The sequence below is a fragment of the Phascolarctos cinereus genome, unplaced genomic scaffold (genome assembly GCF_003287225.1).
Source record: "Phascolarctos cinereus isolate Bilbo 61053 unplaced genomic scaffold, phaCin_HiC Scaffold_5;HRSCAF=322, whole genome shotgun sequence".
In the NCBI taxonomy this organism is placed as follows: Eukaryota; Metazoa; Chordata; class Mammalia; order Diprotodontia; family Phascolarctidae; genus Phascolarctos; species Phascolarctos cinereus.
In genome coordinates, this window is record NW_027555958.1 from 168,183,750 (window position 1) to 168,203,228 (window position 19,479).

A 19,479-nucleotide genomic window follows, 5' to 3' on the forward strand; every position below is an offset into this window, starting at 1 on the left:
TTTCCCTTGTATCCTGTGTTTCTGTTTTAAAGATTCTCCTCAGCTGTGTTTTCCCAAGAGGAATACATGGGAGTCAGTGATTTGAATAAAAGTCCCTTTTCCTCTCTATAGGATTGAGATATGCTGATTAAATTATTTTTGGTTAGAGTTCTTTTCCTTTAGCCTTTGGTATTACAAGCTTTCCTTTCCTTTCTTTTATTTGCTGAATAATCTTGTTTGATACTGACTAGGTCTCTTAGGTACTAGGGACTTTTGGATTTGGAAGTTTTAGAATTTTGGAATCAAGTTTCATGCGGTGTTACATTTTGAATTCTTTCAAAGGGTAATCTGGGAATTCTGTTTATTATCACTTTATCCTTCTGATATGTACTTTGCCCTACAGCCCAGTGTGTAGCTAACATATCAGTTCTTAAAAGTTCAGCTAGGGACTAAACTATCCCATTCAAATCTGAAATCTTTGCTTAAGTTGCTAGCTGTACTACTATACTGTAAAAGACTTATGGAACCTCAGACCTCAAGATCAAATTAAATGATCTTTTCTCAATCCTCATCTTTCTCTGTCTCATTTGCTATTATTGATCACTGACTCCTTATAGATACTCTCCTCTTTGGATTTTTTTTTTTTTTTGCTTTTTGGTGAGGCAGTTGGGGTTAAGTGACTTGTCCAGGGTCACACAGCGAGTAAGTGTCAAGTGTCTAAGGCCAGATGTGAACTCAGGCCCTCCTGACTTCAAGGGCAGTATTCTATCCACTGCACCACCTAGCTGACCCACCTCTTTGGATTTTCACAATATTGATATTGTTCTCTCCTGATTCTCCTCCTGTCTCTTCACCCACTCCTTTGTATACTTTGTTGGCTCATCATCCATGTCACATCCACTAACCGTGGAGGTACCCTAAAAGCTTTGTTCTCAGCTTTCTTCTCTTTTCACACTATACCATCTCATTTCATGATCTCATCAGCACCCATGGGTTCAATTATCTGAAGATGACTCCCAAATTTATACATTCAGCCCTGGCTAGAGTTCCAATCACCAACAGTCTCTTGGACATCTTGAACTGGATATCAAATTCCAAATGTCCAAAATTATCATTTTGTTAGAACTGTTCAGGGTATGGCCATCCTCTCAGTCACCGAAGATCTTAACCTAGATTTCATCCTTGACTCCTTACTCTCATTCACCCCACATATTCAATCTGTTGTCAAATCTTCTATCTCTTTCTTTATAGACAGTCACAGTTCTAGCTCAGACCCTCTCACCTAGTGAGATAGCAATAGACTGAAATAGCCTTATAATTGATATTCTTGCCTCAAATCCTTACTCTAACCCATCTTCCACTTGGCTGTCAAGGTGATTTTTCTAAAGTACAGATACGACCATATTATCCTCCTAATCAATGAGCTCCAGTGGCTTTCTATTACCTTCTTGATTAAATAAAACTTCCTTTGGTTGGCATTTAAAGTTTAAGACTTGTTTTTTTTTTTCACATTTTATTCTGCTCAATGTATTCCAATACCTAAATGCAATTTAGTACTTGCAGTTCCTCATACACAGTACTCCATCTTCTGTCTCTGTACCTTTATATTGGATCATTATACATCTGGAATGCTTTACCTTTAATGCTCAGCTCAATCTCATCTTCCACAGGACATTTTTCCATTCCCTCCACCCCCTACCTCTTTAAGTGCTATTAGTCCCTTCTCTCAAATTATTTTCTTTTTACTCTGTATGTATCTTGTATGTACCTAAATATTTACATGTTGTCTCCACCATTAGAATAAACTCCTCCTTGAGGGTGGTGACTTTTTTAGTTTTTGTCTCCTTAGTGCTTAGTACACTGCATGGCACATAGTAGTCACTTAATAAACATCTGTTGCAATTTAACGGTACTTGTTTCCTAACACTTAAAAGGAATCATTTACAGGACTCTTAAGAGTTAGGCTTAGCCCAAAAGTACTTCATTCCCTATGGCTACACACTGCCTACACCTTCTCCTCTGCCACCAAATCTCCTTTTCTCACCCCCATACACCCCAGTCCTATTCCTCTACTATCCAGCTTTCTCTACCTCTTACATTGTCCCCGCTGAAATCTTTTCCATCGCTAACCAACTTTACCTTAAATCTCTTTTTCTCATGCCTTTTCTAATTACTAGCATTCCGAACTGGTTTTTATATACACACACATATACATGTGTGTGTGCATATATGTTATGTATGTATATGTTTATGTACATTTCTGGCCCATCCTTTTAAATTCTGGTTTTAAACTCTGGTTTAAATTCTGGTCTCTCACATCTCTTTGTCCTGTGGGCTTCTCAAATTCAACACGTCCAAAATAGAACTCATTATCTTTCCCCCCCAAACCTAATTTCTTACTAACTTCTCTATTTCTAGTAAAGGGTCAACTCCATTTTAATCACCCAAGTTTCTAACCCTGAAGTCATCCTTGAGTCCTCATTGTCATACCACATATTTTGTTGATTCTACCTTTCTAACATATTCACATCCATCATCTTCTTCCATGTACATAGCCACTTCACTAGTTCAGGTTCCTATCAAATCTCACCTTTGCTTCTCTACTTTACTAGGCTCCTAATTGCCTATACTCCAAAAACCTATTTTTGATAGGAATATCACAAAATGATATTCCTAAAAAGCACACATTTCATTATCTCACTCGCTAAACTCCGGTGGCTAATCATTACTACTAGAATCAAATACAAACTCCTACAGTTGGCATTTAAAGCCCTTCTCAATCTTGCTTCAATTCATCTTTCCAGGCTTTCTATATATTACTCTGGTTCATGAACTTCATGGACTAAACAAAGTGGCTTTCTTGCAGTTCATTATACATGCCAATTGATTGCACATTTGTTGTCTTTGTACCTTTGCAAAGATTTTCTCCCATGCCCAGAATACATGCTCCCTTCTTTACCTCTGACTCTTAAGAATCCCCATTTTTCTTCAAACATCAGTTCCTAATCTTCAAAGCATACCTCTTACATATGGTCTTTCCTGATTCCCTCACAAGTGTTCTTCCATTACCTTATATTTACTTTACATATGCTCATTTTGTATGTAAATTGGTACATGCTATTTTCATCTTTAGACTCTAAGTTCCTTGAAGATATGGATGGTCTCATTTATGATTTGCAACCACAACACACAGTACAGTGCCTGGCACATAACAGGTGCTTAATAAATTCTTGTTGATTGAATAATTGGTTTCACTACTTCTGTGAAGTTTTCTTTTATGGACTTGGGCAAGTTATGAAACCTGTTTGCCTCAATTTTTTCAACTGTGGAATGGAAATAATAGCACCTACTTCGTAGGGTTGTTGTTAGGATCAAATGAGGCAATATTTGTAAAACACTCAGCACAGTGCCTGACAAACAGCAGGGTCTCTTATGAATGTCAACTATTATTATTTCTTAAAATATGGCAGAAGCTTCCTGTTTTATCAATGCTTTCTTAAATGATCTCTTCTGATTCTGTTTTTTAGTTCTACCATTTTTGACATTACATATCTCATATATTCTTTAAATTCTCCAAGCATTTGGCTTTGTTCTAAATATGTCTTGTATTAATTTTACAGTGATGTTTATTCCATTCTATTTTTCATGATGTACTTTTTTTGAGTAACTTTTTTGCCTGCTATTCTTTCCTTTTTCATGTCCCTCCAAGAAAACAAATTTCATTCTTTATCACTTACTAAAACTCTTCATTTTTTCCAATTATTTTTTGGTCACAGTAGTCAATCCTGAAATAGGGCAGCTGTGAAGGCTGGATAATAACAGGTTTTTGGCTCTGTTCCATTTAGAGCTATTGGTGTGTGAACACCACGACAGGGAATATGATCTTCAATGGGATGAATGAATCTAGGATCCTACTCTTTTGTGTCCTTATCTAGTGCTCCAAAATTCTATTTGGGATAGCTAAGCTGGAATCTATTGTTCTTACTGGTCATCCCTGCAAAAAATGAGAATCAATACCACACCACACACCATCATCCATTTCAGTCTGTGAATACAGTCCAAGGTCATGCCTTGCTCTCTGCCTTGGTACTAGATTGGGATGCTAACCTTTCTGATCACTGCCTTTGATATAAGTTCCTTCTCTTTGATTGTCTCTTCCTTCTTTAATCTTTCCTCCATCTCCAGCAGAAAGCCCTTTTCTTCAAGGTCAAATTCATGACATGTCCCTCCTCCATGAAGCACTCTTTCATCACAAATGTACCCTTTCCCTCTTCAAACTTCTCATAACAGTTTGCCTAAGTCTCTCTTTTGCACTTCTCATTTTACCATGTACCATAGTTGAGTACTTATTCTCCCCTTTCAACTCGACTGTAAATTCCATAAGAGCAAGACTTGTATCAAATCTATATTTATATATTTGATCTTTCTTATAGAAAGTGCTTATTATTTGTTGAATATGAATTTGTGCACAAAGGAGTAAAGTAAAATCCATTTACATTTCCACCAAAAAAAACCAAACCAAAAACTGTACTTAGGCTATCAGGGGCATTCAAATTGAGAAATTGGGTAAGTGGCTCAGCAATGAAGTGCCTATGGGGCCTCCAGGTGGGAATGGGCTAAATAAATGAAAGACGGCACCACAAAGCTGCAAAAAATATCAAGGGAGAAGTGTCTAAGAATATCATCATCCCTTCCTCTCTCCCCTTTTCCATCTCTAGCACTGCAATTGTAAATTGGCCTTAGAAAGAAGGGAGAAGTGAAGTCTAAGTGCTAGGGAAGGATCAGCAACAAGGAGAGTTCCAACAGCCTTTCACAGGTAGTCATACAGGCACAAAAGCTGTAGATAAGGCAGATGCACATAAATAGGGACAGATCTAGCAACAGATATTATAACAAGGTTGTAGAGTTTATGTAAATTTCATAATAATGTAACATAGGCACAAAGCTAGTTCGTTTATGCTAATTATTCCACAGACTAAATATACATTTAATAAACTTCCTCAGAATTACATATATGACAACAGGACCAGTATGATTAAAATATATCATGATTTTAACTCACCAATAACATTTTATAAAAAAAAAAAGGAAGATAAAAAAATACTTAAAACTGTAGATGTCATTTTCTATACCACATGTCAAATCAGAACTAACATATTTTATATATATCTTGCAAGTTAAATTTTTTTTAAATTGGATTTTGGAGTAAGCTTTACACATATCTAGTCCCAAACATCCACTTATATTCTTGCTATTAGAGAAAAAAAGGTTGCAGAATGTAAGTACTCATAATATTTGTGGACATGGCTAAGGAAAATTTATAGGCAGAAATAATAATTTTAATGAAACCAGACTTTTTTCACCTGGTTGCAGGACTGGCATAGCCAAATATCTGGCAGAGAATTTTTTGTCTTAGGGCCAAGAGTTCTTCAACTTTTTTGTGTCATTTTCCTTTGTGTCATTTCCTTTGGGGAAGCCTCTGGACTTCTCAGAATGTTTTAAATGCATAAAACAAAATACACAGGATTATAAAGAAAAATAACTAATGAAATGATTATAAATAGAAATAACTAATATATATATATATTAATCAGCATATGTATATGTGTATGTGGGTATATGCACACACATATACATACATGTACACACACATACATATATGCACACACACACACACCATATACATTGTAAGTTAATAATCTCTATCCTAGAGCTACTTCTGGGCTTTCAAATATTAGGAAAGTATATTCAAGTTCGGTATATATATATATCATTTGAGTAAAAAATTATCCTAACTAGAAATATAATTTTCCCATTTTTATGGGAGTTAATTTCCTTTTGATATTAAATTAGTGTCACAAAATCTTAAGAAACTCACATAAACAATTTTTATAGTTCGAAGAGAAAAATAAGGACAAAATATCTAAAATCAATCAATTTCTATTTCTGATCCCCATAAGTTCAGTAGTCTTGTACAACTCTTTGTGACTACATTTGGGCTTTTCTTGCCAAGGATACTGTAGTAGTTTGCCATTTCCTTCTCCAGCTCATTTTACAGATAGAGAACTGAGACAAACAGGGTGAAGGGACTTGTGCGGTGTCACACAGCTAGTAAGTGTCTGAGGCCAGATTCGAGATCAGGAAGATGAGTTTTCCTGACCCCAGGCCTGGCACTCTATTCACTGTGCTACCTAGCTGCCCTTCTATCCCCATAATAAAGCCAAATTTTCATCTTTCATTAATTTTCACCTACTTTGTTGCTAAAATGTTTGTGATTATCCATAAGGACATATATACATGTAAAAATTATTTGAAAAAATATTCATCATCTCAAATACATACAAAAAACCAAAAGATGTGAAATTTAGCTCCAAATTATATTTCCCTATGAACAGAAAACATTTGTAGCAAAATGATATAAAGTCACATTTTGCAATATAAATCAAGATTCTAATTGGAATGGTTATAAAATTTATCTACTTCCTGGGCTATAATTATTATCTTGCTTATTCAAAATAATTACTTATCTAAATCTTGGTGAAAATACCTTTAGATTATATTTATGAGCATTATCCAAAATAGCAGGCACCAACTCATCTGTAGATTCCCCATTATTATCAGCTGAACCACGTGGGTACCATGACAAGGCTACCACACCTAAGAGACAAAGGGAAAAAAAAAGAGAGAGAAAGAGATGACAGTTGGTACTGCATCAACTGAAAGTAGTAATTTCTTTTAATAGTTTAATAATCAACATTCAAGAGGAAATGCTATTTTGAAAGCAGTACTAGAAGATCAGTCTTCATAGAGAATATGACTGTACAAAAGGAAACCATCCACTAGTAGAAGATGTTATATGGATCTACATATTGAAGATCTTTTATTAAAGTTCAATTACTTTTATATATACTCATATACACAAAATGCAGGTTGAATTACCTGATATTATTGAAAGCTGTGTGCAATAATTTACTTAAAAAAATATATTTTCATATGATGATGCTTCACTGTCTCATTAATGACACTGAGTGAATATACGGTAAGTACAAAACACTTTAAAACAGACATGGAAAGAAACCAGGAGATGATGGTGATTGCCATGGTTAAAGCTATAGAGAAGTGAAAAAAAAAAGCAATGAGGACTCAGAAAAGATCGTAAGAAGTTCAGGTTAGTCTGAAACAACCTACTATCTCTCTGATCTAAGGCGTGTCAGAGCAGATGTCTCTTATGATTCCTTTAAAATTCTGTTTAGAGAGCGAATTCTCTAAAGAATTTAAGTAAAAGCAAAATGAACAAAAGATGTTTCACAAGTCAATGATAGCCAAAAGAATACTCCTTGTCCTCTAATTTTCATTATATAATGTTTATTATATAACTCCACAATTCCAAAATACTTTTAATATAACACCCAAATCTACATTTATTCTTTAAAATCCCACTATTGAGCTGTTACTAAGGAACTTAATGTCCTGTATATGACGAGCACTACTCTGACCTAGCTAAGTGAGGTTTCTTCTTAGATCAAATACATGATGCTGGGTGTCCATCACATAGTCAGCTCCTCCACAGGGATGTTACTGGGACCTCCCCTTGCTGACAGTAGCACAAACTCAACTACATTCGGTTTTTCTGTTGCTTCAAAATTCATTTTGCTACTATGTTGTGACTTCTGTTGTCATAGTATTCTCAGCCCTCAGTTTACAGCTATTAAACATTTTACTGTTTTAATACCAATTTACATTTTTTTTTAATCTAGCATCAATTTCAGGAAAGCATGTTTACTTTGTGTTATGAGTTTTGAGGCTTAATTTTGGGAAAAAAGTTCACTTTCCATTATATTTTGAGAGGAAGGGGCACAAGTGTAAAACAATGGCCTAGTTGTTATTAATTTACTCTGGAACCTAAGGGGTATCTATAAATATACCTAGTGGAAAAGTTCCTTTGATATTCAAAAGCTATTTAGAAATATAAGCTTATCTTCATTTAGTTAAAGACTTAGAGTACATTCCTTGGAGATTTATCAATAAATATGCCTTTGTAAAAAACTGATAAATGATTAGTTGTATTTGGTACCACAAAGTACATGAAATTATAAACTTGCAATTGGCATTGATTTAATTACTCTAAGTATTATGATTATTTTAAATGAAATTCTTTTATTGTAGGTTGGCTTTCTTGGGATAATACACAATGAGAAACAAGGAAACAAAAATCCTTCAAGAAAAATTGACAAGAATAAATGACTACTTATTCTACTTCAATTGATCTTATCAAGTTTCTTCCTAGCTGCATGCTCTGAATAAACTATTCTTGCCAAATATCATGGCAGTCAAGGAAAATGGAAATCTGCTCTGGCAGCAACGTTGTCAAGGTTTACTGGAGTTGTTAAAATATCATAGAACACAATTTAACTGTGAGAACATGTTAAGAGGCTTGGGATTGAGAGCTGGGAGTTGGAATCTTCTATTTGAAGTAGCTTAAAGTTCCTAAACACTGCTTTCTAAAGTCTAATGATAGTAAAACAAGGTAGGTTCTTCAAGTGAGGGAGAGACAGTTTTCAAGTTTTTTTTTTTATGAGAATCCAGAAAAGTATTATGTTTAGAGAAAATAATTATATTGTAAGAAGTGATAAAAAGGGATAGTTTCAAAGAAACTTGGGAAGACTTGTGTGAACTAATGAAGGGTAAAATAAGCAGAATCAGGAGAAAAATTTATACAGTAATAACATTTATAAAGAAACGGAACTTTGAAAGACAAGAACGTCAAAGGATACGAACAGGCAGATTTCAAAGGAAAAAAAAAATCCAAGCTATCTACAAACCTATGGACAAAGATGACAAGAAAAGAAGGCCAAATGTTAGAGTAGTTATGTTAAATCAGGCACACTAGTGTACTGTTGGTGAAGCTGTAAATTAGCTCAGTCATTTTGGAAAGCAATTTGAAACTATGCCCTAAAAGATACTCTTTGACCCACTACTGATCCATATTCCAAAGAAACCAAAGAAAGAGGAAAAGGATCAACTTACACAAATATATAATAGCTTTTTGTTGTAGTAAAAATTTTAGTAACAAAGGGAGTGTCTATCACCAGGGGAGTGGTTAAACAAACTGTTATATATGAATCTAATGGGATATTATACCATAAAGAATGATGACATGAACAGTTTCAGAGAAGAATGGAAAGACCAATGAACTAATACATCTCAAAAATAAGCAGAACCAGGAGATCATTTCATAAAATAATAACATTATTAAAAAAATACTGAAAGGCTTTAGAACTCTGGTCAATACAATAATAAATAAGTATAAAAGAATGATGGTGAAACAAACCACTCTCTCCCAGAGAGGTGATGAACAAAAAAAGCAGAAACACGTATTTCTGGACATGGTCAATATGGCAATTTGTTTTGCCAATCTATGAATGTAGTTTTGAGGTTTTTATTTTTCATCCCTGTTCCCCCTTCAGTTCAAGGAAGGGGATGGTAGGAGGGGCGAAGTAATTAAAAAAAATGTGAGAGTTTGTAGTAGAGACAGAGATTTGTAGATGGTGATAAAATGGTCTCTGAAGAGAGAAGAAATGAAATAAATTAGCATCAATGAAACATTTAAATATGCACAGAAGTTCATGATTGGACAAAGACATACTATACAGTATTGTAGTAGTTTCATATATAATCCTCTTTTCTATTCTTATTTATATATTACACTGTTAGTGTTTGTTGATGTCTATTAGCTTTGCAATAAAAACTGTATCAATTGAAACTGTTTTTAAAGATTTAAAAACTCTGATCAATGAAATGATGAATGAAAACTACATTGAATCAATGAAGATGCATGGTACCTATCCTACCTTACAGAGAAGTGATATAGTCAAGATGCAGAATGAAATAATATATTTCTGGCCATGGCCAGTGTGGGTTTTGTTCTGCTTGACTATGCATATTTTTGCAAGAGTTTTTGTTTTCTTTTTCCCCCCAATGGCGTGGATGTAAAGGATGGGGTGGGTGTAAAGGATGAGGTGGGAAGAAAAAAGAGAAAAAGAGAAACGACATTAATAGAAGGTCAGTCATAGACTAGGAGGCCTACTTTGAAAATTATATACTTAATTTAAAAAAAATTGGATTCCATTCTTGAAAGACCAATAAAACCTTTTTTTAATCATTGAAAAATTATACGTGTATGTATGTACACATATATGTAGTATGTGTGACTATAATATCAATATTCTCCTTGATACAGAGGCATATCTTTTTAATAATTAATATTCTTCCAGTGCATCTGTCCATGGCATCAATTTTGTAATATTATAACCCACTAAGAATTTGAGTTGTAAGTCATGTAAGGGTGAAAGATGCTTGAGTAAAAATGAATAGGCTGCAACATTATCATTAAGTAGTTAGCATAGAAGGAGTAGTTTAAAGAATGCTCTGAGAGAGATAGATGGCAAGTTTTAATTCTAAATCAATCAATCAATCGGGGGGCAGCTAGGTGGAGCAGTGGATAGAGTTCTGGACTTGGAGTCAGGAGGACTTGAGTTCAAATCCGGCATCAGATACATGATACTTACTAGCTATGTGACCCTAGGCAAGTCACTTAACCCTGACTGCCCCATCAAAAAACAAAAAAAACCCTAAATCAATCAATGAATCTATCTATCAAATGCCATACATGTAAATTCACAAAGGAAAAAACTAAATTATGAAAAGACATAGCAAACTTATAATTATAGGAAACTTTAATGTTCCTCTTTCAAAGCAGGACAAATAAGACAGATAAACAAAAGAGAAAATATTGAAATGAATCACCTGTTGGAGATGTTAGAGCTGAAAGGCTTAAGGCATTTTCAGAATGGGAACATTAAAGAGTATACACTTTTTTCTTAAAAAAAAAGTGATATAAATGAAATGAAAGCGCTTGAGAAAAGAAGTGGAAAGGAAATGAGAAGTATGGAGGAGAGATTTGGAGAGAATTAACAGCTTAGCACAAAAGACAGAAAATGTTACCCAAGCAACATGCTCCCTAAAAATCAGAATGGATCAAACAGAAGTTAATGACTTCAGGAAACAATAAACTATTAAAACAAAGTCAAAATATTGAAAAAAAAGTATGGCATGTCATATAAAAACAAATGACCTGGAAAACTGATCAAGGAGAAATCATTCAAAAAACACTGAGTTACCTGAAAACTATGATTTATTTATTTTTTATTTTTTATTTTTTGGGGGGGAGGGCAATTGGGGTTAAGTGACTTGCTCAGAGTCACACAGCTAGTTAGTGTCAAGTGTTTGATCTGAGGCCAGATTTGAACACTCAGGTCTTCCTGACTTCAGGGCTGGTGTTCTATCCACTGCGCCACCTAGCTGCCCCAAAAACTATGATTTTAAAAAAGCCTTAATATTTCTGAAAATCATAAATGAAAAATTTTCATATTTTTAGAATAAGAGCACAAATTGTCAATATAAAGAACCCACTGGTTACCTCCTAGAACAAAGGTCAGTAAACTATAAGGGGCCAAATCCAATCTACTGCATGTTTTGTACAGCCCAGGAGCTAAGAATGATTTTTTTATATTTTTAAATACAAGTAAACTTTATCTTAAAATGTAAAAACACATTCTCACCCTTTTTTTTGGCGCTTTTTCCTGATGAAAAGACCAGAGCTAAATAGGAAATTTGATTTTTGATTTTCAAACACAAGACTCAAGGGTAGCATAAAAAAGCAAAAAATTAAAGAGAATTCATAAGGGACTCAATAACATTAAACTGTTAACGTTTCTATATGGAAATAAGATACTTGTAACTCCTAAGAAATTTATTATTATTATTCTGGCAGTTAGAAGAATTCTACATATGTGTGAACTATCACGGGATTATCTCAAAAAATATTAAGGGGTGAGAAAAAAGGATGTACTGGGATAAGGGGAAAGGTGAGAAAGAACAGGGAAAAATATCCCCCATAAGAGAGGCAGCACAAGGAAGATGGGGGGATTGGCAATATTTGAACCTCACTTTCATCAGAGAGAATAACATACAAATAACAAATTATAGAAACGACCAATAATTTAACTAAAGAGAATGACAACAATAAGACAACATATCAAAATTTATGGATGCAGTTAAAGTAGAACTTATGGAAAAATTTATATTTTTAAATGCTTATATCAATAATAGAGAAAGAACAGATCAATAAATTGGGTATGCAATAAAAAAAACACTAGAAAAAGTGCAAATTAAAAATCCACAATGAAACACCAAATTAGAAATTCTGAAAATTAAAGACCAATAAAATTGAAAGTATAAAATAAAACAAACAAAAAAAAATAAAATTGATAAACAGTTGATTAAAAAAATAAAGAAGAAAAACCAAAATACTAGTATCAAAAATGAAAAAGATGAATTCACCACCAATGAAGATGAAATTAAAGCAATGATTAGGAGTTATTTTGCCCAATTATATGGCAGTAAAACTGACAATCTAAGTGAAATGGATGAATATTTCTAAAAATATAAATAGGAAACAGAATACCTAACTAACTCTATCCTAGAAACAGAAACTGAACAAGCCATCAATGAACTCCCTAAGGGGGGGGGGGGGGAAACCAAGTTCAGGGAAAGATGGATTTACAAGTGTATTCTGCCAAACATTTAAAGAACACTTAATTCCAATACTATATAAACTATTTGAGACAACAGATGAAGGAGTCTTACCAAATTCCTTTCATGATATAAATACGGTGCTAATACCTAAACTAGGAAGAGCCAAAACAGGGAAAGAAAACTACAGACCAATTTCCCTAATGAATACTGATGCAAAATTTTTAAATAAAATGCTAGCAATGAGATTACAGCAACATATCACAAGAAAAGAAAAAAAAAATACAGCAATATATCAGAAAGATCACACACTATGAGCAGAAAGGATTTATGCCAGAAATGCAGGGCTAGTTCAATAGTAGGAAAACTATCAGGATAAGTGACCATATCAATAATAAATACAACAAAAATAATATGATTATCTCAATAGATGCAGAAAAAGCTTTAGACAAAATACAACACTCATTCCTATTAAACACTAGAAAGTATTGGAATAAATGGAGCTTTCCTTGATTGATAAGTAGTATCGATCTAAAACTATCAGCAAGCATTATCTGTATTTGGAACAAGCTAGAAGCCTTTCCAATACAATCGGGGTGGAGCAAGGATGCCCATTGTCATGACTATCATTTAATATTGTACCAGAAATGCTAGCTATAGCAATAAAGGAAGAAAAAGAATTGAAGGAATTATAATAGGCAATATGGAAATAAAACTATCACTCTTTGCAGATCATTTGATGATATACTTAAGAGAATCCTGGAGAATCAACTAAAAAATCAGCTGAAACAATTAACAACCTTGTCAAAGTTTCAGGACATAAAATAAAGCCACTTTAATAAATTATCAGCCTTTCAAATACCAACAGAGTCCAGCAAAAAATAAGATAGAAAAAGAAATTCTATTTAAAAGACCTGCAGACAGCATAAAATACCAAGGAGTCTATGTGACAAGACAAACCCAGGAACTATATGAACACAATTACAAAACATTTTTCACATAAAGTCAGATCTAAACAACTGGAAAAATATTAATTGTTACGTGTACACTGAGCCTATATAATAAAATGACAGTTTTACATACATTTATGCAGTGCCATACCAAACTACCAAAAAATTATTTTACAGAGCTAGAAAAAATGTCAAAATTCATCTGGAAGAACAAAAGGTCAAGGGTATCAAAGGAATCGGTAATTAAAAAATGTGAAGGAAAGTAGCCCTAGCAGTACCAGATCTCAAGCTGTATTACAAAGTGGTAATCTTCAAAACAATCTGGTATTGGCTAAGAAGTAGAGTGGTGGATCAGTAGAATAGATTAGGTACACAGTAGTAAATGACCAGAGTAATCAAGTGTTTGATAAATCCAAAGATCCAAACTTTGGAGACAAATACTCACTATTTGAAAAAAATTGCTGAGAAGGCTTTAGAATAGGCAATGAAGAAACAAACTCCTTACAGATGATGTGATGGTATACTTAGAGAATCCTAAAGAATCAACTAAAAAAACTACTTGAAATAACTAATTTTAGCAAAGTTGCAAGATATAAAATAAACCCACATAAATCATCAGCATTTCTATATATTACCAACAAAGCCCAGAAGCAAGAGATAGAAAGAGAAATTCCATTTAAAGTAACTGTAGACAATCTAAAATATTTGGTAGTCTATTTGCTAAGACAAACCCAGGAACTATATGAGCACATGTACAAAACTGCTTTTTCACACAAATAAAGTCAGATCTAAATGACAGGAAAAATATCGATTGCTCATGGGTAGGCCAAGCTAATACAATAAAAATGACAATTCTACCTAAATTAATTTACTTATTTAGTGCCATGCCAATTAAATTACCAAAAAAATAATTTCATAGAGCTAGATAAAATAATAACAAAATTCATCTTCTGGAAGAACAAAAGGTCCAGAATATCAAGGGAAATAATGAAAAAAAAAATGCAAGGGAAAGTAACCTACCAGATCTAAAACTGTATTATAAAGCAGAAATCATCAAAACCACTTGGTACTGGCTAACAGAGCAGTGGATCAGTGGAACACGTTAGGTATGCAAGACAGTTGTCAATGACTATAGTAATTTACTCTTTGAAAAAAACCAAAGATTCCAGCTTCTGTGATAAGAACTCATTATTTAATAAAAACTGTTGGAAAACTGGAAAACAGTATGACAGAAACCAGGCATAGAGCATCTTACTCCATATACCAAGATAAAGTCAAAATGGGTACATGATTTAGACATAAAGGGTGAGACTATAAGCAAGTGAGGAGAGCAAGGAATAATTTACCTGTCAAATCTATGGAGAAGGGAAGAAAGAATTTATGACCAAACAAGATAGAGAACATTATGAAATACAAAATGGATAATTTTGATTACATTAAATTGGAAAGTTTCTACACAAAATCAATGTAAACACGGTAAGAAGGGAAGCAGAAAGCTGGGGAACAATTTTCACATCCAGTGTCTCTGATAAAGACATCATTTATAAAATATAGAGAGAACTGAGTCAAATTTATAAGAATACAAGTCATTCCCCAACTGATAAATGTTCAAAGGATATGAACAGGCAGTGTTCAGCTGAAAAAAATTAAAGCTATCTCTAGTCATATGAAAATATGCTCTAAATAACTATTGATTAAATGAAAATCAAAACAACAAGTTACCACATCACACCTATCAGATTGGCCAACATGACAAAACAGGAAAATGATAAATGTTGGAGAAGATGTGGGGAAATCGGAACACTAATGCATTGTTGGTGGAGTTGTGAACTGATCCAACCATTCTGAAGAGCAATTTGGAACTATGCCCAAAGGGCTATGAAACTGTGCATACCAATCAGAACACTACTAGGTCTGTATCCCAAAAAGATCACAAAAATAGGAAAGGGCTCATATGTACAAAAATATTTATAGCAGGTCTTTTTGTGGTGGCCAAGAATTGGAAATTGAGGGGATGCCCATCAATTGGGAAATGGCTAACAAGTTATGGTATGTGAATATAATGGAATACTATTGTTCCATAAGAAATGATGAGCAGGTAGATTTCAGAAAAAACCTGGAAAGACTTACATGAACTGAGGCTGAGTGACGTGAGTAGAATGAAGAGAATGTTGTATACAGTAACAGCAACACTGGGCAATGACCAACTTCGACAGACCTAGCTCTTCTCAGTAACACAATGATCTAAAACAATTCCAAAAGACTCATGATGGAAAATGCTATCCACATGCAAAGAGAGATTTATGGAGTCTGAATGAAGATCCAAGAATACTATTTTCTCTTTTTTTGTTTTTCTTTCTTGTGGTTTTTCCCTTTTGTTCTGATTCTTCTTTCACAGCATGACTAATGTGGAAATATGTTTAATATGATTATACATGTATAACCTATATCAGAGTGTATGACTTTTTGGGGAGGAATAAAGAGAGGGAGGGGGAAAATTTAGCACTCAAAATCTTATAAAAGAGTTGAAAACTAAAAATAAATAAATTAATCCAAAAATTGCTGGGAAAACTGGAAAGCAGTTTGGAATAGAACAATATTTCATATCACATGCCAAGACAAGGTCAAAATAGGTACATGACTTAGATATAAACAGTGATATTATAAGAAAATTAGGGAAGTACGGAAAAATTTATCTTTCATATCTAAGGATAAGTGAACGATTTGTGACCAAAAATTAAGAAACAGAGAGGATCATAAGATATAGAATTAATAATTTTGATTAATTTAAATAAAAAGTTTTTACAGAAACAAAATTAATGTAGCCAAGATTAGAAAAAAAGCAGGAAACTAGGAAAAAAATGTTTACAAGTTTCTCTGATAAAGTCTCTAATTCCCAAATATACAGAAGAACGAGTCAAATTTATAAGACCTCGAGTCCTTTCACAATTTATAAATGGTCAAAGGATATGTACAGGCAATTCCAGAAGAAATAATCACAGCTATCTAGAGTCACATGAAAAAAAAATGCTCTAAAATCACTATTGACCAGAGAAATGAAAATTAAAACAACTCTGAGGTACCACAGAGGAACTCAAAGAAAATAAGCATAAATATATCAAAGGATCACATAAAATGCCTTATTAGAATAAGTCTGAATTATCTGGCTATAGCCTTTGAAGAATTGCATCTAATCAAACACATGCCTGAAGATGAACCTTCCCCATGGCATCCCTGAGGATCAGAGTCTACTTACATACCTTCCCCAGGATGGGGCACCCCATTTTTATTTGAGATCCTCTTCTTTTAGAGAGGACAGTAAGAAGATAGTTAGGAAGCTTTTTTTTTCTCCCACATCCAGAGCTGAAATCTGCCCCTGCAAATTCTACTCATTATTCTTAGTTCTATTGTTGTACCGAGAAATCAGCAAGCGAGACCCAGATGTAATTTAAAATGTGGATTCATTAGCACGCGGCTGCCAGGGGTATGCACAGCCAAATCAAGCAGCCCCAATCAGGGGTCGAGCTAGGGTTTATATGGAAAAGAGTATGGGAAAGAAATGCTAGGAACACTGATGAGGTAATCCAAAGGTGCAGGTGTCTTTGGGGGCTATGGATGGGAAAGTGCAGGGAATATACCGGACAGGGAGGGGGATGGATCTTTGGAGTCTGGCAGAAGGAAGAGTTCTTGGGCTGGTCAAGGACACCCCTCTCCCTCTGTCTTGGTGAGACAATGCTCTGCAACAAAGGAAAGCTTTCTCACAACTAAGGAATTGGGAGGCTTCCAGAGACATGATCTGAGGGCTGGGGCCTGAGCAGCCAGATAAAGGTCGTGCTGAGGCCCACGTATGAATAACTGCTAGGCACAGTGTCCTTGGGCTGGGAAGTGGTTGTCAGAGATAATGTTTTTGAGACTAGGGAGACATTTGGGGCACAAGTATAAGCACAAGCACCCAAGCACCACATCATTACAGGTCAGGGATCACACGAACCAGACCAGGTGTCCTGGTCTCTGGTGTAAACATAATTATCTAAAGCAATTATATTGCAAGCTTTCTTATCCATTTGCATTGGGCTATGCTGAGCTATGCAAGAGTACATTTCACTATTGTTTAGATTTAGGAGGAAAGAGGTCTGGGGCAAGATTAAGCACCAATTTTTACTTTCCATGGCTTAAAGGGACCTACTACCTAAATGGCAAAATAATGTTCTGCATTACACTATACACTGAAGCCAAGCCAAGCAGAGTTTCTTTTTCTGCATGAAAATCCTTTAAGTCCTTAAGACTGAGGACAGTCATCAGTCATCACATCCTTACTAAACCTTCAATTTTCCAGGTCAAACATCCTCAGATCCTTTAACAAATCCTGCTATAGCATAGTTGACAAGTCCCTTCCCCTTCCTCACTCCTCTCCTTTGGACATGCTCACGTTTATCAACAATGGGAAAAAAAAGAAACATTTCCTCTGTTTCTTTTTTATAATAGTATATTTAATGTTTTTCAAAGATTCAACATTTTTTTCACTAAAAATGAACAAATTCCTATGAAATCTGGGAATATACTGTCTACATTCTTATAAAACTTTTATTTGGTCTGAGATAGATAAATAGCTTTTTCTAGACCTTATGCAATCTATTTTAATTGTATTCACTTGCTAATTGGCTCCCTTGGCTCTTTTACAATTCTAGTGAAATTTACTGATTTGCTATTGTACTCAAGTGCTGTAAAATTTTCTTAGATCCTAAGAGTTAGAAAAATTCACTGGCATACAATTTCTAAGGGAAAAATAGAATGAAGTCTTGGGGTTAAGGTAACGTATCTCTAGCTTCTCTAATTTTAACATAATTAGAGATCATATATATGTATATATATATACACACACATATATACACATACACACATATATACATATATACATATAGACACATGCATATATGTATATATGTATATATGTGTGTATGTGTATATATTTGACAATACCCTATAATGCTATAGGTTATCACACTCAGGGATCAATTTTAGCCCCAGAGGTCATTTTACCCTTCTTCTCAGTGAAGTTAAACTTCACTAACAAGAAACAATGTTTACTATGTTTTTACTATCTCTTAACCAACAACTCAGTCAAATATTTACTGAGTGCAATTAACTATGATCTGAACAACAGGGAGAAACTCCCATAAATCACTGTGCTTGCTATCAAAGGGCAAACAGTACTGTTCAAAGTTAGCATCTTGAAGTTCTGCTTGGGGAACCAAGATGATGGAGTAAGTAGGAAGTCGCTCTGACCCTCTCCTACTGACCTCTGAAAACCCAGAATTTCGCTCCAGGAAAAAATCCTGGAACAGCTTAACCAGCTGAAAGCCAGGATGCAGCAGTCTTGTAGCCCAGGAAGTTTGAGGGATTAACAGAAAAGGACCCTCTTGCTTTGGTGAAGGAGGGGCAGTACAGAACGGGAGGTGGCCCACCCAGCAAGCTAGCAGAAAGCTCCACTTCAGCATACCAGGGGGAGATCCTGAACCCCAGAGTGGTGGAGCAGGCAAGCACCAACACCAGGACCCCTGAGTGCCTCAGTATGGGCAGGGGAACTGGTGGAAACCAGTCTGGAAAACTGAGTTCTATTGCAGCCAAGTTCCTGGTGCCTCTGCATAACTCTGGGAAGCATAACTCCAAGAGGGAAAGCTCCATGCTGAGAGACATCCTGCAGCAGGGAAACATCCCTGTGCAAGGCCTGAATAAGCAGGAGCCGAAGTAAGTAATGCAAGGCCTAGGTGAGCAGGAGCCAAAGAAAGCTCAAAGCCCAGGTGAGCAGGTATCCTCCAGGGGCAAGATTCCCCACCCCTACCCCTAGAGTTCCAGTGTTGTTGATTCCAGCCCAACACCAGGTAAGCCACCAGACTTACTTCCAACTGCCAGTACCCTGAGGCCCAGCACACAAAGCTGTGACTAGGCCCTGGCC

General features: G+C 34.9%; 1 protein-coding gene across 2 annotated transcripts in view; it reads right to left on the reverse strand.

Annotated features, from left to right (window-relative positions):
* MANEA (mannosidase endo-alpha) overlaps window positions 1-19,479 on the reverse strand; it is an 88,720-nt gene that overhangs the window by 19,518 nt on the left and 49,723 nt on the right. For both annotated transcript variants that reach the window (XM_020998284.2, XM_078155232.1), the window contains one exon: window positions 6,527-6,636. In XM_020998284.2, the coding sequence (XP_020853943.1) occupies window positions 6,527-6,636 (110 nt within the window). The remainder of the gene's footprint in view (window positions 1-6,526; window positions 6,637-19,479) is intronic.